Source organism: Gallinula chloropus, assembly GCF_964237585.1.
Source record: "Gallinula chloropus genome assembly, chromosome: 12".
NCBI classification, from domain to species: Eukaryota; Metazoa; Chordata; class Aves; order Gruiformes; family Rallidae; genus Gallinula; species Gallinula chloropus.
This window is the reverse complement of record NC_140097.1, coordinates 19,906,201-19,932,078: the sequence shown is the minus strand read 5'-3', so window position 1 is coordinate 19,932,078 and position 25,878 is coordinate 19,906,201. Positions and strand designations below refer to the sequence as shown.

At 48.5% G+C, this 25,878-nt stretch overlaps 1 protein-coding gene across 1 annotated transcript in view; it reads right to left on the bottom strand.

Annotated features, from left to right (window-relative positions):
- Positions 1 to 25,878, bottom strand: part of RBM6 (RNA binding motif protein 6) — a gene marked incomplete at its 5' end in the record, with an annotated part of 54,035 nt that overhangs the window by 26,426 nt on the left and 1,731 nt on the right. Inside the window, 4 exons of the mRNA XM_084269486.1 lie at positions 8,841 to 8,914; positions 21,927 to 21,996; positions 22,986 to 23,075; positions 23,816 to 25,145. Coding sequence (XP_084125612.1) covers positions 8,841 to 8,914; positions 21,927 to 21,996; positions 22,986 to 23,075; positions 23,816 to 25,145 — 1,564 coding nt within the window. The remainder of the gene's footprint in view (positions 1 to 8,840; positions 8,915 to 21,926; positions 21,997 to 22,985; positions 23,076 to 23,815; positions 25,146 to 25,878) is intronic.

Genomic DNA, 25,878 nt, shown 5'->3' with positions numbered 1-25,878 from the left:
CTTTTGGGGAATCTACTTCTGGAAGCTGTTTGTTCATCCTGTGGAATAAATGAGCTTCTAGGTGGCATGAAGTGGCAGAGATGCAGGAGGACACTCAGATTCAACATCTGGTAGCTGTCAACACATAAGTGCAATGCAACAAGGCAGCAAAACAAACCTTAAAGCAGAATGCTACTTCACAGCAGACACTTCACTGCAGCAAGTCAACTGCACATCATACATTTCTGCTGCTGCAGAAGCCAGGAAGAACCTTCCACCTCCCTCCTGTGTCTCCTTGTACAAAATGGCTTCAGGATTTTCTCCCTCACTGCCATCTCCTGGGAGCAATTGAAGGCAGAGACAAATCAGCTGGTCGCCCAGGGGTATTGAGGACCTCACTGTTGCTGTCCCATTCACACATGCTGGGTTAAACCGGTTGGCAGATGTGATGCAAGAAGAAAGTCTCCCCCACTCACTTGAGAAAGGATTGGGGAAGTTTGCACCCATCCTCAGCAGTGCAGAGGGCTGGTGTCTGCCAGAACTCCCAGCACTCTCCCACCAAACATCTTGCCTTGTCCTGCACAAGCAGCAGAATGACAGCGATGCTGCTTATTGCTGCTCCTGTACCATACAGTGGGATCTCTGTAGGTATTAAAGCTTTAATAAGACTCTTGAGAGCGTCCTGTGGCTCGCAGGGGAATGGGGCGGAAAATAGTTGCGTGTCCTTCTGCGTTAAATACCTGTTTCCTTGTTGGCTGTGATTGATGGATAATGACACTGCAGCCCACTCAGGCGTGCCAGCCCCCACTTCCCACTGCAATCATGCTTCATTTCTAGTCAAGAACATTAACAGCCCGGTCACAGTCAAAGGGAAACAGAAATTCACAAGGAGAAGTTGCTGACTGTTTGCTGGAGTTGTGATCTTGCACCGTCAAGCTAGAAACATCTGAATGTGACCTCTCCCTTGTGCAATTCACATAACCCCAGCAGAAAGTGGCAAAACTCAAGGTACTCTGTTTGAATGCACCCCAATTCAAGGTACCCCAATTTCTATGATTTACTTTAAAAAGGTCCAACACAAACTCAGCTGGGAAGAAAACAAGACCAAAATTCACAGCTGAAGGGAACTTTATCTTCCTGTTCCAGAAATCCAACATCAACAGTGCACACCAAGGAGTGGAAGAAGCAATCACTGTCAAGATAGCATAAACCCAGGAAGGAACAGTTCTGATGCCGAAGCTAACAAAGCCGACCCATCGAGTGAAAACTGCAACAACATTCTGGTGCGCTCCCACTTATCAAAACAGTCCAGATGGAGTCTCAGCACTAGAATCTGGCTCATATGCTTGTAACACATATCTGATGTTCCCCTCAACATTGCTGGGATCGGGCTGAGAGGACTGGCATCTCTTTCCCCATGACAGGTCTTGCACAAGCCATTACAGCAAAGCCGTGACCGAAAATGAAAGTTAGGGTGTGCTCGGTGAGACGCCTTTATTCCTGTACACCAAACCCATCCAGACATTTCTTCTCAATGCCTCTCTGTCTCCTTTGAGTAACAGGAGCGGGATCATCAGCACCATCCACTTCCAGGAGTACAGGGGGAATTTCTGACAGTGCATCTGCAGGTCTGTTACTCACCACTTACTTAAAGCATCAAAGCAAATTAGTGGCACAGGTCCCACTAACTTCAGTATAGGAGCTTGATCAAGAGATTTTACATCTTAATCCAGAATCATCTTCTGACCACATACACAATCTATCAGCAGTAATCACATGTTATCTGTCCAACAGCTCATTTGCCACACTGCTCTGAAGCACTTTGATGCTACAATGATAAACACCTTCCAAACGGTTACACAAGATTATACCTAGAGCTTCTACGGATCTTCATAAACCCCCCAATCATGAATGTAAACACAGCAAAACCCATACAATCTATGAGTAAGAGCCAACAGTAAAACACTACTCTTCATTGCAAGGTGAAACTGCACCTATAGGTAGCATCAGTGACTAAGATTTCCTTGTTGTCACACAACCGTTTGATTAACATGTCAGGAGGAGAGGACCTGACACATACACAGGGTAGCATCTGCATCCTGCATGTGCATCCAAGGACTACTTCAAATCCTTTCTAGCTCAAGGCAAAATCTCACCTACAAACGAATTCCAAGGATGAGCGTGCCAGATGCCGTGTCACTCAGCAGAACACTTCACATGCTGACAACGACTGAAACAAAGCTATTTCTGCGCTGTTCTGCCAGTGTACCAGGATATGGCTTTAGCTCTACAGAAGGGGCAGAAGGTGGATTTATCTGTGGTACACATGCTTCATATTCACAAGCAAAAACTTTCAACACACACACCCACACCCCCACACACCCCAGCCATCGGTCTCGGTGTATAACAGTGGTTCCTCACTTGAAGCCACCCATGCAGGGAGTATTGGCCCCCACGCACCTCTGGATGCAGCACAGTGACATGCAGTACCTGTCAGTACTGGTACTGTACATCATACAACCAGCCAGCCAGAGGGGACCAGACACTTATCTCAGTAACACTCATGGATCGTTATTTCAGCAAGCTTGAGGAAATCAGAGTTATTCCTTAACTTTTGCCAGCTCAAGCTCCTGGCACTGCAAACAGAACATCCATCCCAACAGAGTAAAACTTGATGAACAAGGCATTTGAGATCTGCAGGGAGTGAAGGCGTTTTTCAGAGGTACTTCATCACACAGATTTGTTAATGTCAGCCAGAAAAAAACCCAACAAGTCCATAAGCAGAACATAAATGTCCTGGGGCCCAAGGAAGAGCAGTTTCATTAGAGACAAGGGTAGGAAGGGATGCTTCACATAGAAGAACCTATTTATACAGGAGCCCAAGTGAACTTCAGCACACAGAGCAGATAATTCCATGATACACAGCAATATGTGAACCCTGAGATAACCCTGCTGGGCCCTACATCCCCAGCAGCAACCTGAGACACTGAGGAGTCCTGCTTCCACATCTGCTGCGTGCTCTGAGCCGCTCACCTGGAAGCTGTCCTCTGGGGACAGTCCCATTACTGAGCAGCCAACACACATGGTCCCCATCACACAAGTAAGCTGAGGCTGAAGGAAAAGAGGAGGACAGGACTTTGGGATGAGAGCTGGGAGGTGGGTGGGCACGGCAAGCTGGGATCACACAAGTGGAGCAAGAAGATGCAGCTTCACAACTCTGCTGGTTAAAAACACACATCCTTTAAAACACTTTAGTTAGCAGAGCTCACTTCCTGAGGCAAGGCAGGGCTGAGCTGCCAGGGAGGCTCTGGGTTTCTACCCAGGAAGGGCTAGAAAAACCATGTGGATGGGCAGCTACCACTGGCTGAAGGAAGAGCGTGTGAAGCCTTTGGCAACAGATCTCTTACAACCTCCCGTGCCAAGGGAAGAGAGACCAAGAGGATTCACACAGCTTGAGCAATGGAGATGACAGGAAATGTTGAAGGCCCAGAGAGGTATTTGCAGTACCAGAGGTTTCTTGGCAGTTGCATTTTACAACAAAAGGCACCCTTCTCTGCACAGGGAAGGTCTCTGCAGCATGCAGAGATTAGGTCAGTCCTTCCAAACAGAAAGGCAGTCAGTGCATTTATCCCAACATCGCTGCAGGATACACACGCAGACACCCACGCGCCCAGCGCTGTCGTGGGCAGGTCCCACTGGTTATTCTCGGGCGAGCCTCTGCCCAGCACTCAGAGCCTCTGCCCAGCACTCAGAGCTTCCCACTGCCACTTCCCTACAGACCACAGAGGCCTACAACTCCAATTTAATGATGGTACGATGCAGCGATTAGCAAGACACAAGTGGGAACAAACAAATTACTGACTCAACGCATTAAGCCTAGGTGATGTAAGACTGAGGGTGAGCCAGTGACTAGGCCACACACAGCATCAGACAGAAAACAAACCTCCAGATCAGCTCTGCTGCCCAGCAATCCACTCATCTCATTCCCTCATTCAGAGGGAACTTTCCATAGGCCACCTGGATGACAAAAATGACTCCGTAATGTGTGTGTTTCCCCAATCCTTGGCGTGTTTACAGACGAAACACTGTCCAGGCATACAAACCTTTCCCCTCTCTATAAACACTCTTCAAGTGGAAGACTCCAAAAATTGCTTCTAGAAATCCATGCAGTCACAAGCAGGGCAGGTTTAACAGGGAAACAATGACACATGGTAACGATACAACCCGAGCAAAATCCCCACACCTAATATACAACGAGAAAGGCAGAAGGTAACACCAGCTGATAATCCAAGGAGGACGTACCAAAAGCAAGGCCACCTCCAGCCTTCTTGGCCTGACATGCAAAGGGATTTCAGTGTGTCTGTGGACACACTCGGCTGTCACCACCACCCTCAACAACTGCAGGTTAAAGCTAAGGAGACGGAGTGACGTTGTCAAGTGAGTAAATGATGGATAAGCAGACAGGCCGTGAAAATACACTTGAGGCGGGTGTTATCTTCCATTACAGAGGGCGTTCTGCAGGTTCTAGAAAAAAATGCAAGACTCCACAACTCCACACATCCTACCAAAAGGAAAACAATCCTTTCTGATATCAGGCCACACAGTTTCTTTTATAAATTGCAGCATGCTCCTGCACCACAGGTTTCCATAGATACTCCAAGGCTACAGGTGACCAGTGCAGATGTACTCTCAGGATAACCACAAACTCCTTCTGCATCTAACTGGGAAGCTATGCCCGTTGTGACTGGTTACTGAGAATGTTTTCAGGGCAGAAAGTCCTAGGCTTTGCCTGTTTGTCAAAGCATCTTGTGGATTTTAACACCAACAGCTACAGTGAAAAGCCTGCGAGGTCTCCTCTGTACGAGAAGCTACATTCACACTAAATGCAGCGCTGCAGTGAATGGATAAAAGGGAATGGGCTCAGAGCAGGGGGAATGCCCAGCCAATGCTCCCAGTCACACAGCGTCGGGATGCACTCACGTAAATCCAGCACCCACAAAATCCAGCCAGAGTCCCTCTTACCCTCTCCTGTGAGAAACAAGCAGGGAACAGCGGTGTCACTGTGCTCAGCAAGCTGATCAAGGATCGCACAGCGCCGCGGGGGAAACGGCTCTCCGATATGTGCCAGCCTCAGTGCAGGCAGGTGCAGGAGCGAGCCCTGGAACGACTGCCTGGAGACCTCCACAGTAATGCCCCAAGCATGTCATTTTTAAAAGCTCATGCTACAGCTGCCCCAGTTTTACCCACTTAAGAAACGGGAGGAACGAATTACAAAGCTGTTAGTAACTAGCAACAAAAGCTCGGAAACACACTGCCGGTGTTGCTAAGTTTGAGGCCTGAGAGGATTTGGACACAACACTGTGTAGTCAGTCAAGACCAAGCATTTGCTCCCAAGCTTTAAACAACCCCTTCTGCTTCCTTATGCATAACAACCAGCTGTACCTTGGTGTAAACAGAAAAACATCCAGGCAGCAGAGACAGGCTCTCTCCATCCCTACTCCTTCCCCTGCCTTTATGATACACGACCGTACACCAAGGGTACTCTACTTCCCCAACAGGTTTTCCCGCACCCAATAACAAGGTTATTATGTGTGTTTCTTCTACAGATGAAGGAGGAGTGCTCAGAAATCCCAATGCATATGGAGAGCAAGAGCCATGAGATATATTCCCAAAGTTGTGTCTGAGCAGTTCCCCCAGACAGGAATGTTACTATACCAAGCCCAAGCCCGAATGCAAAGAACACAGCGAGACAAACGCCACACCACACTACAACCCTTCAAAAGTGAGAAGAAAGGAGGGAAAGATTATTTAGGAGAAACCAGGTGGCACAGCAGACAGAAAGCCCATTTTCCTTTCAAAACAGCTGCCTCTCCCCAGCGGAAAAGCAGCTTCTCACAGACAGAAAAGAGGTGTCCTCTCAGAAAAATCAAATGACAGCCAACTCATAACAAAAGGCCAACAGGACCATCACAACCAGGGGTTCCACAAAAACACTTGCCAGCCTGCCCGCTGTTCCGGGGCAAAGAGCCTCCTGGGTGGCCAGAGAGCTGTAGCCAGCACTTGGCTCAACCAAACCTGCCCCCCACACCTCTGCGCTAGCGGTAGCGGCAACCCCTCGCGTTTCACGTTCATTAGGTAAGACCTTTGAGCTGTAATAAAGTGCCAACGCAACCGTCAATGAGGGAAAGCAATTATTAAGGTGGGGGCATTTTCATCACGTTAGCTGCGGCAATTAGTACGAGTGGAAAGAAAATCCCCGAGGAAATTAGGGCAACACAGAAGGTGGATGTTTCCTCATCACGATGTACTGAATAGAAATGCCCCTCAACTCTCAGCAGTCACATACACATGCCAGACTTACTGAAGGGAGGCAGTTGGACCTGGTAAATCCGGTTACTTAGCAAATTTGGGAATGGTCTTCACCGAGTTGCTGGCCTGCACTGAGTAAAACCAGAGGATTTCACACTATAGGAATGATACAGTATAAGGAAGTAGCAAAGTGTTCTCTAGGCAGGGGCATTAAACGGCACCGAACCCCGCGGCCTCTGCGGAAGCTATTTATTCCCAGCCTACAGACGACTGGGAGAGAGGCAGGCTGAGTCGCGAGGGGCGCGGATGTCGCTGTGGGCTGACACTGCCTCGCTATTTCTGCTCTCACAAGTGAGGGAACTTGTCAGGGATAGCTGATAACCTTCCAAAAATAGCTGAACTATCAAAGAATCTTATGTCTCAGCTAACACAGCTTTTGGGTTCTGGAGCTTGTAAAAATGCAGATTAATTCTCAGCCTAAGGAGATGGTTTTATAACTCAACCCTGGAAGATATTAAACTGGGCTCTGCATTGTCTAAGGACAATCAAATCACCTAACTCCCTTTCTCAACATCTCCACTTGGCTTATACTGAGAACTTATTTTAATAGTTGGCTCCCTCCCTTGTAGCAGGTCAGATACAAATCTTACTATTTTTTTAAATTTAAATAATTAGAAGGCCTTTTTTTTATCATGCTCAATCAAGAGCAAATTAGAGAAGCTGACCCATACGGAGCAATCCAGAGGTTACAACTCTCCTGACCAAATTCCTAAAGCTTGGGTCAGCCCAGAAAGCACATTTCTTGCTTCACTAATTACAAACTATTGTTTACACACTAAAACATAGTGAAGCGCACGCAGACTTTGGAGATGATCCCTTCCAACCACTCTGTCTTCCGAGTTTCCTCTGTACACACGCACAGCAGGAAGGGAAAAGCAGAAGACTTCACACCCTATCTGTTTTTAATGTGTCCCAGGCAGAGTCTGTGGCTGGGACCATTACCTGGGACGATTAACAGGGTTCTGGCAGCACCTTGCCTCAATGCTGGGAGGGGAACACAGTGAAAAAGCATCCAGCTAGAATCTCCTCGTGGGTATGCAGAGATTTACTGGGCACCTCTACGCAAGCAGTTCAACTTGACTGGTGCTTCCAGGCTCTTTGCTGCAGCAATGGACCAAATATGATCCAGTCCTAACACCTGGCCAAGTAGATGGCAATGCTCCAAATGGGAGAAGGCATCCACAGCGAGAAAGAGGAATTCCCAAAATCCCAGGTATCTGGCAATCACTTGTGTGTGGGGAGACATTATTTCACAGAAAGAGAATTTAGAGAGAATAAAGGGGCGTTTGGCTAAAAGGAATGTCATACCTAATTACAGATACCCCAGTGACAACAAAATAAATTGGGAATTACAACAACACCTAATGGAAAACAAAAGTTCTCACTGACAGTAAAAGTAATAATTAATTCTGGAGCCTTCTCCTCCTGTGCTCCCCACCACCGCCCCAGTGGGAATGTGCCAGGCTCCTTCCCAGCAATGAATTATTTCTGTAAGTTTGATACCTCTGTAACTGAAAATAGAGGCAAATGCAAGCGCTTCGTGGGACCTCTGAAGCCCCAGCTGTGAGGACTCATTAACTGTAAGTACATTTTGCAGATGCACAGCTCAATCTGAGTCATGACTCTCCTCCCGTGACAGCAAGACTTGGGATTCAGGTAAAAAGGCTTGAGATAATTGATATGGATTCTTACTCGGGTGAATTAGGAGGAGGAAGGCAGCAGAGGGGAGACCGGAGGGACAGAGTGAAGGAAGGAGGATCAATTCTATAGTGTTTTTCCTCAGGTGATCCACCACCTGCAGCTCCAAGGCACAGGGAGGGTGGTGTGAGATGGGAACCTATGTTTTACCTAACACACCCTGGGGATCTAAGCCACTTTTGAAGGCTGGAAACGTACAGATTTACCAGGTGCAACCACACGTAGGGCAGTCCTCGTGTTTGCAGCTCCAGCCTGCCAAAGGACAGGGTAGATACAGGGGAGATGCACAATGAAGAATCTCTCCCACACAGGAGGCGGGTGGAAGAGCAGAGCGTGCAAGCCTCGGGTGACTCAGAGCTGCATACCAGAGGCCTCACCTGCAGTAACATGTGTATGTGCCACGCACAGCCAGGGGAAGCGTTTAATGCCAGCAGAGCCCTTTCTGACTGGGTTTCGGTGTCAGTACAGGAGCAGCAGGGCCGAAACCTGCGTTAGGTGTCAGCTACCAGCCTGACTCCAGCCAGTGTGCCGACACACGCCAGGGAGGACGGCAGACCGCCTGGTGTCCAGCAGCTCTTTCACACTGGCATTTCCTTCTAAAAGTTTCTGGAAACAGCATTTAAACCACAGTGTTGTGTATTATGCAAGAAGAGATCTTCCTTTGAATGGTTCAAAAACCAAAAACAAAAAAAAACAACCCAAAAAACCACCTCATTGCCTTTCCACCACCCCACCAAAAAAAAAACCCCAACTTTAAAAATCTTCTAGCAGCATTGACCGAAGTTTAAAGCAACCTGGTTGGCTTCCATGCATCCGATGGCCTCTTCCAAGAGTGAAAACTCCACGCAGACATAGCCATAGTCGTAACCTGGGGACAGCATTTAAATACAGACGGGAGTCATGTTAGTGCCTTGTCATAAAGAAAGCCACATTAAATATTCAACTTCCCTTTCCCTCCAGTGACAAACCCTCTAACCACCACCCCTCTGCTCCAGAATGAAAAGGAGAGAAATCAGGGACTAGCTGGATGATGATTAACCGTGCAGTTTATCAGGAATGTTAATTGTGCAGTGTTCCCACTTCCCCTTGCGCAGCCCAGTGACAGGCACACCCTTCCTTAGGGCAAGAAATCATTGGTTTTTTGGCCTTTCTTTTTTACAGCACAGTGATTTTCCATTGCTAGTTTCACATTTTGTGCTACCTCGGAGGTAGTGCTCTCCCAAGCAAGTCCTGATAAATCACATCCCAGTACCCTGCTGCAAATGGATTTTATGTGAATAGCCAGCATTTTAATTGGGCAATATTTCAGAAAGAACTAACACGATTCCTTTGCTATTTTCCCTTCACTACCTGCTTACTTCTCAAGTCTAGTCCCTCACATTAGGAAAGCGTGTGGTAGAACAGGAATGAGAACTCCAACTTTCTCATTCTGGTACAGATGTTACTGCACAGGTAACAAGAGTGTGGGAGATTAAGTTCAGATGCAAGAAACTAGAGAGCCTTTATTCTTCTCCTCCTTGGGAAACTCAGTCAGTGGCAGAAGGGACCTACTGATTCCACTGTGTACTCCAGCTACCTGCCCCCAAACGTCACGTCCCACAGTAAAGCGCAGGGTGAACGCTACAGAAGCTAAGACCATCCTAAGAGCCACCCTCGATGCTGAAAGCAGTTCCAAGAACTGAAGCACTGGGGAGAAACCTCAAGTCACAATGTCACCCTTCACAGGTAAAGGCCACCTCAAGCCAAAACAGTGTTCTCCAGATGCTCGTGGGCTGACATACTTCTACATGGACACACAGACAAAGGAGATGCCTGGTCCCTCCTCCTGCTGCCTTTCTCCTGGGTGGGAGAAAAGCTGGGCTGCATGTGGATTGCACCATTCCAGGCACCTAGATGCCCTGGTGAAGAGCTTGCCTCCACTCCTCAACACACACATCTTAACAGCAGTACCTTCAAACCAAACACATGTCTGGTTCCTACTGCTTCAGCCCCTCACCTGCCATGGGAAGGTAACTCCATGCACACTTCTTTCAGGCAAGGCATTCCAGTCTGCTGGAAAACAGCCCCCCTCTCCCCCAGAGCCCAGCCAAAGAACATGTGCTGCGCTCTCTGCTTTTCCCTTCGCTGTTCCTTTACCATTACATCAGACATGGGCCACACAGAACCATTCCATCATCAAACCCTATTGATTTTATTTTTATTTCATATATATTCTGGGAGCTTTTTGCACACTGTTCTAATGACATGAGCCCGACTTTAAACATTCACTGTTATGACAAGACTCCAACTCGAGCCGAGCTCCTCCTCTACCTCACACAGGAATTAATTCTCCTTCCCCATATTATTTCAGCCTGTACAATTACACGAGAGGGAAATGCATCAATCTGGGTGCTTTTCAGTTCCGTGAAAGACGCGGGCCAGCAGCACACCATCTGTGCTGGAGTGCAGCTAAAGCCACTTGATGTTCTTACATGAAGTGGGCACCTGGAACTAGAGGTGCAGCTTCAGCTGGCAGGATCGGCAGAACCGAACTCGCCCAGCTGTTCCCACAGCATCCATCTTCTGCAGTTCCAGCAACACCGAATCCCATTTGTGAAAGTGAAGCGGTCCTCCTCTCTGCAGAAGCGTGGCTCTCCGGGAGCAGTGCTGCCCCTTGCTGGGAGGCTGTTTTGCATTCTGGGCAGACACCTCTGCTACTTGCCAGCACAGCGTGCGGGCTCACATGGCGCATTTTGCAGTCTTATTCAAACCCAGAACTCTACAGAGCCACTTCTCTCCCTCCCATATAGAAAAGGGTTGTGTGAATGGTATTTGTCAGCCTGTAAGGCTCCCGATTCTGCTTCATGGAGAGGATTTTTGACAGCTGGGGTAATTGGAAAGCTGGGATCAGAGCGCTCCCTTACTTCCTTGTGCACATGAAGTTGGGGGTCTCCCCACAGCCAGAAAGCTACAATGCACAGGGTTTCGCTACGTGCCCTACCCCGGGAGGCAGTTCACACCCCAGTCCTCTGAACAAGAGGTTCAGGCACGGATTTGATCCAGCACGACACAACAGAGTACAGCGCTGTACGTTACACGCAGACACAAAGCTGAGACACCCTGGGGAACAGACGCTGGAGAGCAGCTCCAGGGACCACACGGTCCAGGGACCACACTTCTCCTCCTGCACTTTCTTACCTCTGCCCTCCCCCATCAAACTCAACCCCCACAAGAAGCTTCACTGCAGGAACATGCACAGTGAGAGCCAACATCAGCAACTGTGCCCCGTGTGCTCCTGGCTGGCAGCTTCAGGCCAGGCCTTCAGCTCTCGCAGTCAGGTCGCAGAGGGCCGCAGCCTTCTGCAGTGTGAGCTGTCCTGGCACAGGCAGCACCAGGCTGCCTCCACGTCCCTCAGTATGCAAGAACAACAGAGTAACACCAGCCCTGGACAGCACAGCCCCCCTGCTCGACACCCACCCCAGCTCCCCCACAGCATCCTTCCACCTCAGACCAGGATGGAAAGGCTGCTGCGAGGGAGGCCTGCAGGACAGCAGCCTGCTGCAGGAGAGCAGCCTGCTGCAGAGCACCTCCAAGTCATGATGCTTGCTGATTTTTCCCACGATCAGCAACAATCATGTTACCCAGAGCACAACTCTTGAAACAAAGCCGGTCACTTGAGGGGAGGGCAGCTGGGGAGGCTCCTGCTGCCAAGTGTTGTGCCTCCTCCCTGCTTCCCCTGTAAGGCTGGTTCAGCTCTCCATGCTGCACCTGCTGAGCAGGCATGTTTCTACTTCTGAAGCCCCCATGAAGTCAGCCTGTCAGAACGCAGCAGCGATTCAGCTCTGGTACCAGAGGCAGGGCAGGGGATTTTCACAGAGGGATGGGTCCAGGTACACAGCAGCAAGCACTGGTTCAACAGGCACCCCAAGGTGCACTGACATCCCCTGAAAACAAGAGCTCTCAGACACCCACTGACATTATTATTCAGGTCCCAAGAGTAAAACCAAAGCGATCAAACCAGCAAAGCAAAACCACTGCTGAAGACTACAGCACAGATTATTTTTTCCCCTCAAGGTGGCCTAAATGCACACACAAAATTTCACAGGAAGACAGAAACCCTGGTGTGTTAATTCCATCCTTCACTTCCTGGTCAGCACAGGCTCGGGATCCACAAAAGGGTAGATAGAGTAAGAAGTGCTTTGCATTTTTGCAGGAGTTTATGGGATCAGCACAGGCTCCCCATCACAACAGAAATAAATCAGTATTTCCCCCTGTCCCATGCACCCTCTGGGCATGCTGCAGCACCTGCACTGTCCTAAGGACCTTTCCAACCAGAACAGTCCTCCAACACTTGAACTCCAGGTTTTGGCCCTGGCACAGTCATAAAACATTTACATTCCCACCTTCCCCCATTACGCTTTAGGTGAGCTGTGTAAAAGGACTTTCCTACCCTACTTGACATCATCTCAGCTGCACAAGCCCACAGTCCCACAGGCTGTATGCAACAGGTGAAAGGAGAACACAGGGAGAGCACACACATAAAGTCCAGAGGACTTCTGCTCTCCCTTAAGTGCGTCTGTATATACACAATCCTTTGGGATGTTCCCAAAGCAGGCTCAGTTTTTTCAACACTGGAAATGGCCACGATTGCTTCATACTTAGGAGTAAGAACATATTTAGAGCTCCAGGAAGCTGTTCTGCAAACACTGAATAAGGAATATTTTGTCTCTGAAACAGATGTGTTTTAGCAAAGTGAAATCTGACAGCGGGTCCCTGTTAGCATGCCACGGCTTGGCTAAAAACCCTGAAAGCCTGACTCAAAAATCACTGTTCTTTGGCTTCAGATAAAAGATCAAAGACTTGGGATTTAAAATAAGACTTGTTTCCATACGCGCAGAGTTTCTGCTGAACAACTGACACGCAGTAATGTGTTACTTCATGATAGTTCCTTATGTCAAAGACCTAAATAAAGGAAACCCGTAGTGCTGTTGGGAGAGGGGCTGTAAGCAGCGTGAAGACATCACCGAAATTTCAAACATTAAAATCCCCTCCGGAATTTTAGGAGGCCAAATGAAAAGATCACGTAACGCCAACAGCGCTGCCTGTGCCAAACCAAGGATACTTTTGGAAAGAAGGCGTGATGGCAGCATGACAAAGGCATCCAACTCGAGGGGTGATCCGGCTCCTTGATTCCAGGAACAAGCATGAGGTATGTCACTCTACCGCCCGCCCTGCAAGCTTAAGGCATTAGGTAACCTGAAGGCCACGGTGAGCCATCACCTGCTGTCTGAAAACCTGACTGCTGGGGTGCAAAACAAAGACATCCTCTCCCCTCTCATCCCAAAAGCAAGAGGATGGTGTCCTGCTAAAGCAGCTCTGTTTGACAGGCTGCCATGCTGAATGGCAGAGCTGGGCTGCTGCCAACCCATGGGAGGTCCCTGCATCTGCCAGCTGGGGCCACACACCCGCAGGGCAGGGGATGATGACGGGGACTCTCCATAGGCAGAGACCTTCTCATCCATCCCAATGACGCTGTGCTTATTGTTTTTTCCTGTGGGATGGCACAGAACGGCCACAGAATAAAAGCATTTGCAGTTTTGGGCACTCATAGGGCTCAGAGACAGCACAGTAAACCAGGGGCAGGGCCAGCCTTTGAAGCAAGGGCGTTCTTGTTGCTTGCTCTCTCCAGAGACAGCATGCAGAGAGAGGAGCTGAGGAAACCCTCTACGGTTGCATCCATGTTAGAGAGGTTCTATTGCTTCAAAGGCCAACTATGACACAGTATGGGGTGACCGTGAAGGACTTCCACATCCCTCAAAACAAGTTGCAATCTCCCACGCTGACCTTTGCGCAGTTGGGGAGCAGAGAATGGGTTTTGCACGCTCTTCTCAGACAAGCTGCTGTTCCTTGGTTGACAGGAATCACGCTCGCAGGAGACTCTGGCAACAAGCCCATGACCCCACACCAGTTTTCTCATTTTCTCTAAGGGAAGATGCAGATGTCATTCATCCATGCTAAAGAGTGAATACCTCATCACACGAGCACGCTGGGAAGCACAGGGCTTTCTCTGTACCTCTGTTATCACAGCATACTATGATTAGCAGGCATCTTATACTCAATGCTTCCAAGGAGCAGCCAGAAGCTCCTGAACACACACAGCAGTGGCCATACCTGTGCTTAAGCAGCACGTCCTGCCATTGGGGTGAGGATGGGCAGGGGTGTAATGCCTTCCATGGTGAGCAGGGAAAAACAAGCTGTCCACACAGGCTGGAACTTGGAGGGCAGCCCCGCAGCACAGCCGGCAACGGTGGCAATCTATCTGCGCTAACACGAGCTCAGAAGCCCAACCCAAGAACTCTCTCAATACCAGCTGGTGGATTCGGAGCATCCATAAGTTTGTCAGATCTCTTTACTGCACAGATAAATTGGTCTTCAGAGCTACTAAAGCTGAAGAGCTGTACCACAAGAGTTTGCTGTTGAATGCTAAACAGGGCAATCTGCAACAAGCCCAGTCCCTGATTCCTTTCAGAGGCTGGGTGTTTACAAGCTGCACCTGGCTGCTGGAAAAAGACCTGTCACTTTGCACAGTCCCTCTGTAGAACAGCATACAGCCTCCCACACACATGCACTACAGAGCTGCCCATCCACTCAAGAGGACAAGACCCACAAAGGACGTGATGCCCTCAGAGACACACAGCTCCATGAACTACAGGAACACCGATGGTCAGAGCCCCAGACAGCTGTCAACCCTTCTCAACCCAGGGAGGATATCAGAACAGTAGGAGGAGGGAAAAACACCACTTAGCACATGCTGTTTGTAGCTTTATTAAAGACCAAGTGTTACATCATATTAGTACAGAAACCTGGAATCCAAGGAAGGCCAGGACACCACAAACTCTGAGACGACTGAATACTGCGCACGTGGGAAGGTGCTGCAGACAGGAGCTGGGTTTTGAAGTGCTGCTTGTGTGAACCTGGTCTCCAGGATATACAATCTGTCATTTAGCAATCAACCCAATAACGTCAGCACAATGTGAAAAGCCTTGAAGTTTTGTGCCAGAGATGCAAAAAAAAAAAAAAAAGGTGAGCACACTTGTAAAAACGGTGTGTCAGAAGGGCTGTGAGCACTGGATGAACGTGTGTTGCCTTTTCTGCTCAAGAAGCCTTATAGCCCTGAACCAACATTGATCACTGTCATAAGCACTGACTTAAAACAGATTCCTACTGCTTGTTTCCTAAGCCACATCAAGATGAAGAAAGATGGAGCAAGATCGCTTCCAAGAGAGCGCATGCCACTGCCCTGAAATCCAGCAAGACTAGCCAATACTGGGGAAAACCAGCAAGGACTGGTATTGATGACCATGGCTTAATTCCAACTAAGTGCTCTTTTAGCACTCGCCAGGCTCTTCTGGCTCCAAACAGGAACCAATTGCTTCAGGCAGAGCACCACTGAGAGCCCCTCCAGTCTGAAGACCACTGGCATGATCTGGCCATGCCTCAAGAGGAAACTTTACATGTGCTACAGCAGCTTTGGGAGCTCGTGGGTGACCAGTTCAGCTTCCAGGCAGTGCCCAAGGTCTGCCCGCCCCATGGCTGACACAGTGGAGTGGGCTACACATCTTCTCTGTGCAAAGCATTACACACAGCAATAGGAGACTGTTCTTCCTGTGGTGCCTCAGCACCAGCCTGGATGACGAGCCAAGCTGTCTTCTGTGTAATTAACACAACAGGCAAGACACACTTCTGCAGGAGAAGTGAGATTTACATCTTCGAGACACCTCACATCAACCCAGAGCACGCTCTTTGTACCAAACCAAAGACTTGAGTCCCTGTGGAACCTACTCCTAATCAAACGCCACAGGGTTGGTGCCAGGCCCTCTTCACGAGGCAGCCACCAGCAGGAAACAAACCCACCCTTCAGGGGGGTTTGCCCAAAGGCACTGCATTGGTCCTGAAAGGAAACAGAAGGTCTCCATTTAGCACAGTTCTGATGCACGGTTCCAGAAACAACCCCTCGCCGTGCAGAGCGGCAGCTCAGCTTCCCAGCCCGGTCTGAGGCTGGAAGCTGCACCACGATGGCACCAGTGGCACATGCAGGACCCGGGGACAAGCGCAGTGTTTCACCAGAGCTTCTGATCTCCAAGAGCATCCCAGCCCAAACCCTACACGTACAGCTACAGGGATGGAGCCTAAATATTCCTGAAACCCATGGTTCACTGTCCTGATTCACACGACGGACTGTGCTTGGAGGAACAAACACAACCCCAACAAGCACCTTCTAACGGTTCATCTAAGGGGCTTATTAGTATTTAACAGGGCAGCAGTGTGGCAGAGTGTGGTGGTTTAGCCCTGGCTGGAGGCCAGACGCCCACCAAAATCAGTCTATTACTCCCCTTCTTAGTTGGACAGGGGAGAAAATATATAGTAAGAGGCCCAGGAGTCAAAATAAGGACAGGGAGAGATCATTCTGTCAGCAATGACATGGGCAAAACAGACTCAACACAAAGTGAAGAAGGAAAACTATCTGATTTATTACCCTACACTACAAAGAACAGTGAAAAACGGAGTTGAGAGTGTGACCAGATCTTAAAACAAATGCAACCAGATCTTAAAACACTTTCCCCACCACCACTCCCTTCTTAGCAGACTTCAGTCAGAATTTTGCTCCCTTCTTCCCCCCGTGCCAGGAGGGGTGTGTGTGGCATTCATTCCACACCCTCCCCCTACTGCACTGTGGGGTCTCACTCACAGGAGACAGTCCTCCCCGAACTTCTCCAATGTGAATCCTTTCCCACAGGGCTTTATCTCTTTATCACAGTGTCTCTCAGACCCAGTCCTCCACAGGATTCCAAGCCTCCCCCCAGCGAACCTGTTCCGACGCAAATATTTCTCTCTCATCTCTGTGTCTCTGATTCTCCTCATGGCTGCAAGTGCTGGCAGGGGCTTATTCCAACGCAGGGTCACAGCATCTCCTCTATGTCTCCACCTGCTCCATCCAGCGTGGAGCCCCTCCACGGGCTGCAGGTGCATCTTTCTCTCCAGCACCAGGGCCACCTCCTCCCCTGCCCTTTCCCAGCCTTGGTGTCTGCACAGCTCGTTACATCTTCTCGCTCCCTTCTCTGGTGGCAAAATGCAGCTGCTTCCGGGTTGTTTTCTCCTATATGTGATTCTCAGAGGTGCTATGAATCCATCTCTGATTGGCTCAGCCCATGTCAGAGCAACTTTGGCCTTGAATTTCCTGATGTTTATATTTCTGGGGGCCAGCAGAGCATTCCAGCAGCCATTTTCTGCAGCCCCCAGTCTCCCTCTCAGCACCCAGCTACACAAAACTGTGACACGGAGCTTAGGGAGAACAAGCAAGACAATCCAGTTTCTTCCAGTGCTTGGCCAAGGCCATTTGTGTTTAACAAAGGGAGGGACAAGGGGGGCAGTTCCAAGCAGTGTAAGGGTCAGGTCTGCAGAAATGAAAGAAAAACTAAATGCTGGTGGCAAGAAGGTGGCTAGGCAAGCAACGAAGCACCTTTAGTGTCAAAAGTACTTGTTAAATAAAAACTTCTCAGAGCTGAGCAGGCAGCTGCCATTAAGTAGCTGTGAGGTTAGCCATGGGTGCAGGTTACATGACATTTCCTGTGGGTACCTCCACCACAGGAGGATGCTGGTCCTTTAGCATCCGCCACCTGCACCCCAGGAGACATCCCTCCAGCCCCCAGCATTACTGCTGCTCAGAGAGATCCTCCCTGCATCCCACCTCTACAGGTGCTTTGCTCCTGAGGGGTGCAGCACAGCATTCGTTCCTTGCCTAGGGTTGAAAAGTGAATATTCACAAGGGTCAGAAGAGGGTTAACAAACCCAAATCTCCCAATTTCTGAAGCACTGCACTGATTTATGGGGTACATAAAGGGGCTGGAGTAGACCTCCCTGCTTCTGATTGCAATCCAGCTCACGTTATCCCTCCAGGTCCTCTCACACCGCTCTCCATCTCAGTCAGTGAGCCCATTCTCTGCCAGACACTCCCAGCTCAGCAAAAGCTTCTCTTCATTGCCCAGATGGGCTTGTAGAGCAAGCTAGAAAAGCCTCGTGGGCTGCCAGCAATTTCTCAGGCTCGCTTTCCCTGAACAGCTCTTCCCAACTGGTGGTACTAACCCTAACGTGAATCCTGGCTGGAAAGCACACATTCCCATCACAGACTGTATCCAGGAGAGGAGTCTGAACAGAAGGCTCAGACACTTCATGTTTTCACTTATTACTTGGACATCATCGCAGCATCTTTTGAAGGCAAACGACTCATCATGCACAGCCCTCTCAGATAAAGATAGCTGTGGGTGCTCTGCTCTCCAGGGCCTGCGTGTGCGTTGAGCCAAGGGGTTCTGTGCCCATCAGGCACTCAAGAGGGTACCTCAGGCTTTGCTCACGTTTGACATACAGTCAGGAAAGCAGAAATAAAGCTTGATGAGAAGCAGAGAGGAGGTAAGTTTAAAATATGATCAAAACCAAAACCAGAACCGAGTGTATTCACCTTAAGAGTCCTCAAAGGTCAAGAAGTATCCGTTTCAAGTTCCTGGCAGTCAGCACCAACGCAAAGCAGACAGATGGTGCCACAAGTAGCCTGGTGCTGTTTCACCCTGGGCTAACAGCTCCACTGAGGGAGGCCCACACTGTGGAGCCACATAAAATCCTTGACCCCAGTGAGAAGAGCCAAGTACCTTCAGGTGGGATGAGGGGACCTCACAAGCCGTTACTGACAGCCCTTCTGACAAGTCATCACCGCTTGTTTCTGCCGAGGTTCATCCTCAGTGCTGCCCTGGCATGAGGCAGCAAGAGGCACGGGGAGAGGCTGCAGACCAAGTGAGTGGTCTCTGGAAGATTCCACTATCACCTCAGGGCTTATCCTTTGCAGTGATTAACTGAACAGACAGGACCAAACACACTTGAAAAGGCAAGCTGGAAGATAAGCCAACAATCTAATGTAGCTCAGGCTGCCAAGGCTTACACATTGCGTTGGAAGAAGCCGCCTTCCCACCACGAATGGATCTGATACTTTCAGTCTGAACATACAGGCAAAAAATAATCTAACTGATGGAAGTTACGAGTTACTGTCGTGTAGGGTAATACTATAAAGTCTGACTGACATTTTGTCAATGTCTATAAAACATCTGCCTTTTGGATTGAAATAGAATCTCTGTGCCACTTCTTAAGGTCTCTCACTACCTTGTTGAAAAATGTAGTCACCATTTCAGTCTGTGGGCTTCAGAGACAGAATAATCTAAAGAATAAACAGCTTGAATGTGTACCAAAATCACACCAAGTATAGTAAAAACAGCGTTCCACGCTCAGCACAGGCTTCAGTGAAAATACTCTTCCCTTAGCAAATACACAGGATGTAAAAAGCAAAGGCTTTATAAAGAAGTCAAGCTGCTTTTTCCAAGAGGGGGGAAAAAAAATATCAACCATAAATTTCCCCCCAAAACAGAAAGAGCCTTGCATGGAATCATCGTGTTGAAGCTGCTGAGATAAGCTTTATGATAAGCATTATCCTTTTGTGAAACTGATTCCATCCCCCCTTATTTTGAGTTAATTGTGTGCTATTTGTTACGGTCCTTATTGTTCTCCAACAGCTGCAGGCATTCTTCTCTCAAACGCACTCCACATGCATACTCATGATTAATGTTATCTTTAACATTTCTGGATAGCTCTCAAAACCACACACAACCCACTCAGACAGGCTTAGCAGGCGCTCCGAGCAGGCTGACGCCATCCCATTGACCCGATGCAGGGACGCTGCCAGCGCACCCAGGTCTACCCGAGACCCCTCAGAGATCCATCACATTTGCCCCTAATTCTAACGGATATTTCCATACACACCCTGTCCTACAAAGCCCCGTTTGGCCCGTGACTCTAGTTTCAAACAGGCTTAGATTTCAGAAGTTAACAGGAATTCAACCTCACACACTTCTCTGTCGGATGACCTAATGTGAAAAGCTAGATTGAATTTACTACAGCTTCCAGTTACCCCATTTCCAGAAGAAGTTTTCACAACTCAGGAAGCCTGGGCTGCCCCCGGCGCATCCATCTTGCGTAAGGAGGATCAGGAAGCTGTTTAAACGAGCAGCTGCTTTCGCAGCCTCAGGACACAAGGCAAACCAAAGGCTTTGGAGTCTGCACGTGACCTAGAATAATGCTAGACTGCGTAATTACCGGTGTCCACTGGACAGGGTTAAACAGCAGCTTTGAACAGCTCGGGAATGAAGAGCTAATTTTAACTTCATTATTTTCCTCCCCCACGACTGCCAGAAAAACTTGAAGAAAGAAAACACCCCACAAAAAGCCCCCATCAAACACCCCACAATTTTGCAGCTGAGACAGACCGAAACAAGAGCGATGCAGCAAACTCCAACCCTCAAATTACATCAACCACCAGCAGATACGACGGCTCCTGCATGTCACTTCAGACACTATGCCTCATCCCAACTAGCCTCTGAACTGGGAAACAGGGAGGAGATAATAGTCCTCTAATGAGGGCAGCAAGTCCTGATAATGTACGCAAGAGGAGACTTCCAAAGAGATTCCCAGTTGATTTGCTACTGAAGAGTGATGTGTTTCAGGGAGAAAACCCCAACCAGCCCAAACCACCCTAAGCAGTCACATGAGCATGGGTGAAAACAGAGTATGTTCCAAACCCTGGGGTGCAGTCAGCACCGTGCAGCTGACGGCAGCAACGCTGCACTACAGTTCAAAAGCGTTGCTTCCTTTCCACCCCTCTAAGCATCCCTTAAACCCTGCTTGTTGGGCCAGACCAGATTACGCAACACAGGGGTGTTCTTCAGTTCAAAGGTTCACCAGAAGGTTGTGCAATCTCCTTTGACAGCTTCCAGAAACAAAAATATACTTGAGAAATACCCAACTGCCCCAGTTTCTCTCCCCAGCTACTAAACACATAGGAAGCCTTTATATAATGTTTCGACACCGAGACTTGCAGCTGCTTCATGTGCAACTCATACCGGGAATAAGAAAAAGCACAGATGAAAGTAGAAAGCCTTTCCTTTCCTCAGTTTAGAAAACCAAACCCAAACCCCAGCCCTGCCCTTCTCCCTTCCTTTGGAAAACGACAGAAATTCACTCCAGAGCAGGAGCTGTTGGTCAGCATCAGAGCAGGAGAGGGAACGTCAGACGGTCCCCTGCAGTTTCCAGGTATTCCCTACCAGTGTAATCCAACCGGATGGCCAGGACTCACCCCGTGTTTCCTACCATCGCACATCTCTGTTCCAGCACAACTCTCACAAAGCAGCCTCGTAAAACATTTCCTTCTTCAGAATCCTACACGCACTGATGGGAAGTTCTTTGACTGACGAAGAGCATCCAGACCCAGTATTTGGATCTCTCTGTTTGCAAAACTTACTTTCTTTTTTTATTTTTTTTTTTAAAACCTGTCTTCATATCTAAGAAGGGGAACAGCTTCACGTTACTGAAGGAGAAATGTTAGGATGTATCAGGTTGAGAATACTATTTGTGCAGGACATGCTCCAGGGTAAGACCATGGCAGAAAGGAGATGTAGAGCAATCCAAAAGGATTTAATAACCATTAAAAAAAAAAAAGGGGTTGGGAATTAACATGCTGTCCCAAGTTAGTGTTGGCTTTACTCCTGATGGCTATTGGAACAGCCTCACTGTTTTTCCTACTGCTCTCCCATCTATCTAGAGGCACTGGGACACACATTTTACTCTGAAGCAGTAGTGTGAACAGCCATCAGTTCTGAGGACAAACTACAAAACTCAGTGGGTATTTTCATTGGAAAACACCTGCAGTTATGGCACCAACGACTTTAACCACACTGCCTGAGTATCAGCATGGAAAACACCCTTTGGTGAACTCTAAACCAGAAGCACTGGAAAAGCACTCTCACCTGAGCTGTAATCTTTCAGTCGCAAGTCCTTCACGGGTGTCCCGTCAGGCCCTCGGAAAGCGTTGAGAATCTACAGGAAAACCAAAATCCACTTCAGTCTCCAGAAGACAACCTCAGAAAGCAAAGCACTTGCCAACGTGCTGTTCTCTTTCCCCAAGAGCTTTGCTGGCCTAGGTTAACTCTGTCACAAACTGACACATCTTCCCCATTAAGTTCCTGCAGTACCTGAGAACCATCTCCTGAGTATTGGGAAATATTTGGGGGGGTTGTTTAAATAAATAAGCATCATTTACACACGAATTCAACCATGCAAAGGTTTGTCATGCTGGTTTCAGCCAACTACTGCCTGTAAGAAAAGGAAGGGGCACGGGAGGGACACGACTGTTCAAGTCTTGTCATCTTCCACTAGACAAAGTTTCTGCTGTGAGCTCTCCAGTACCAAGCCTCAGCAGCTCTGATCATCACGGCTAACCCTAGCAAAAGCTGTTGTGTGTAGGCGTTCTCATGTCTGCAACTGCCACCAAAAAAAATAGATTAAAATCCTAATTTAAAGTGGAAGAGTTTAGAAAGGAAACTTCTATCACCTTGTGGCCTAGATTTCACTTTTTTTTTTTTTACTAAAACCAGCATCAGCAGGAGGCATCTCTTCCACCTTCATACAGTGTCATTTAAGAAATTTCAAGTAGCTAAGAACAAACAAGGGCAGTTAGACGTTACACGTCTTCCGAGTCCAAACCAGAACGAACAAGTTAATCACAGTATCTGGTATCTATAAAGCAGTGCTGGAAGTCAGGAGTGATAAAGAGTCCGGAGGCTTTCAGGCACCAACACCCCAGACACGACTGCAGAAAAACTCCTCGCTTCCAGACTCCACAAACCCCAGAATAATCAGATAAAAATAACATCTCAATGACTTCTAAATCGAGATTTTTTTCCGCGGGGAAAATGACAGGCCACCTGAACGCCATTAGCCAGGCTTTACAACAGTACATTTAGAAACCCCTGATACAGAGTTTTGAAAATTTTGCTAGGAATTTTGGATGAAAAGATCCCACTTACATCATCCTTTGTGGCAGTTTCAGGCACTCCTCCTAGGCGAATGAGCTTGCTCGGCTTCACGTACTTGGGACAGGTCCGATAATCTTGGTCCTTGAGTTCACACAATCAAGATGTTTTTTTTAAGAAATGAGAGATGCCAGCTCACAAGGTACACACACAGTAACACAGAAACAAAAAAGGCAGAGTATGGTTCAAAGGCTGAGGCCCATAAGCAGGCTGGCCCAGATGTTTAACCACTGCACTGTTCAGATTCAGAGAATCTGGAGGACCAGCATCACCAGCTTCTGACACTCCTTGAGCTGCACAGTGCAGCAGGAAAATGAAACGGGCAAATCGCCTCTGCTTTCCAGCAGCAGGAGATTTAAATCCCATAGTAGTTATTAGCTCAGTGGTTACCATTGCCCTCAGACTTCAATTAACTCTGAAGGAAAACAAAGCATGTGTAGGAACAGCTGTACTGTCCTACGCAGGCCCACCTAAGGCACCAGCTTCTCTCTGGTAGCGCTCATAAGCGACATCCAGGAGAAAACATGAGAAGACACCCTTTATATACAGCTTCCCCCTAACGCCCTCCCTTTGTCTGGTCGCTTTCAACTTAGGGACTTTCTGAACCAAATCTGGTTCTACATACTCAGCACTTCTCTAGAGAAGAACTCTAGCTCTAGAGATAGGGAGGGCACCCATTGAAACAAGCCAGAGCATGAGGATGTGCTCTGTGAATTAGGACAGAGCTGAAGTGATGGGATATGAACGGAGGATTCCTCCCCAGCTCCTTCCATTCTTTGGCCAGCATGCGTTTAACAGAAACAGCAATTGACAAAACCACCTACCTGAAGGCTCTTATAGGGCCTAGAATCTTTGCTGGGCTTTCCTTCTGAAAAAGACTTGCCATGTTCATAGTCAAACATCTGGTGCCCCGGCAGCCGATGATCCACATCGCGGTACTCCATGTTCCGGTAGTCAGTGTCTTGCCTCCCAAGGAAATCCAGGTCACCTTCACCCTTTAACCCAAGATCAGAATCGGATCTTTGCTGCTCCCCCCCAGAAAGCTGCTGCTGTTGCTGCTTGTTAGCAAAGGCCTGAGGTTGCTCCTCTTGGTCCTGAAGAGGTCCACGGCTATTTTGGAAACTGTGTGAAGCGTCATCTTCAAGACCCAATCCGATGGGCTCCTCTTCTCTGGCTGGTGCCTCCGAGTGTTGAAATTCTCCTTTTTGGCTAGCAAAGGCAGCTCTATCTAGACCAAGTGCAGACTCCTCTCTCTTGCTGGTGCTTAAACCAGAGCCCTCTCTTTCTGCTAAAGGTACAGTAGATTGGTTGCGCCTAAAGTCTACAAGGCTTTGATCCACAGGAGGCATTTCCCTATCTGAAAAGTCCATAGGAGGAGCCACGTCTCTGCTCCTAAAATCCTGATCAGACCGGGACCTGTGCCTATTTCTGAAGTCTGATGATGGTGCATTTCTGTTTCTGAAGTCCAAATCAGAGGTGCCCACACCCCTGAAGTCCAAATCAGGTACATCCCTATTTCTGAAGTCTGAATAGGAATGGTCTCTGCCCCTGTAGTCTAACTCTGACATGTCTCTTGCCCTGAAGTCCGAATGAGATCCATCCCGACCTCTGAAGTCTAAATCAAAAGACCCCCTACCCCTGAAATCTGAAGGAGGCTCATCTCTGCCCCTGTAATCCATATTATGTGCTTCCCTGTCCCTATAGTTCATGCGGAACGTCTCCCTGTTCCTGTAGTCCACTGAAGGAACGTCCCCACCCCTGAAGTCCATAGGTGGCCCTTCTCTCTCCCGAAAATCTCCCGAGTACATATCCCTGCCCCTGTACTCAGAAGAGGGTGGCTCCCTACCTCTGAAATCCATCTGAGACTCATCTCTGCCCTGGAAGTCAGATGGTGGGAAATCTCTGCCCCTGAAATCATGGTGCCCCTCCCCACCTCTGAAGTCACTACGTGGTCCATCTCTAGCTCCAAAGCTGAAAGAAGGTTCCTCTCTGTTGGCAAACTGAGGATTGAGGAGGCCTGTGAGTGCCTGGATATCAAAAGGAAGTGATTCTCTGCCAGAGAAGTTGCCAGAGTGTCTTTCTTGAGCAAGACTATCAAGGGAAGGAGGATATTCCCTGTTCCACCCGGGAGCAAACCTTTCTTCTTGGCTCCCACTGTAGAAATAAAGACAGTATTATTCATAACGTGCTCAGAGTCTGAAATCTACACAGCAGCACATTCTTCTCTAAACTTTTATAGAGTTGTGTAACAGTCTAAGATCCGCAGAAGATATTGATGTGTGGCAGTTTAAGATGAGGCAGCATACGACAGATGTGAGAAAGTAAACTTGGGTGCTCCCATTTCAGCACAATTTCCAGAAGCACTCAACAGGGAATACCTGCAATATTAATGGGTTAATGATGGTAGCAATCCACATAGTCCTGCACTGTGCACAGCTCTGCAGCTGTCTGAGGTTCCTCCAGCTGGTGTGGTTGCTCATCAGCATCATCACCACACGCCTGCGAGGAACCACTCGAGCTTAAGCTCTCCGGGCAGTATTAGAACCAGCTAACTTAACACGTCATCCTGAGCCACATAAAAGCAGAGGTTACCAAACATGCTCTATTAACTTACTACAGAGATTCCTTTCTGTTTTCTTACGTTGGAGGCTAAGCTGGTAAATGCTGACAGCTACCAGGTCAGACTTTGAGGATGCCTCACAGGAATATGCCAACAATCAACGTTCAAGACGATCTCGTGCTCATGCCTCCAGACTGGCTGTCTTACACAGAGTTTACAACACCGTAGCTACAAGCTCTCCTGAGAGCTGCATAAAACCACTCAGGAAGAGGGCTCCTCTTGAGACAGTTTTACAAAAGCCAATGAGATTTTGTTGGTGGTGTTTGG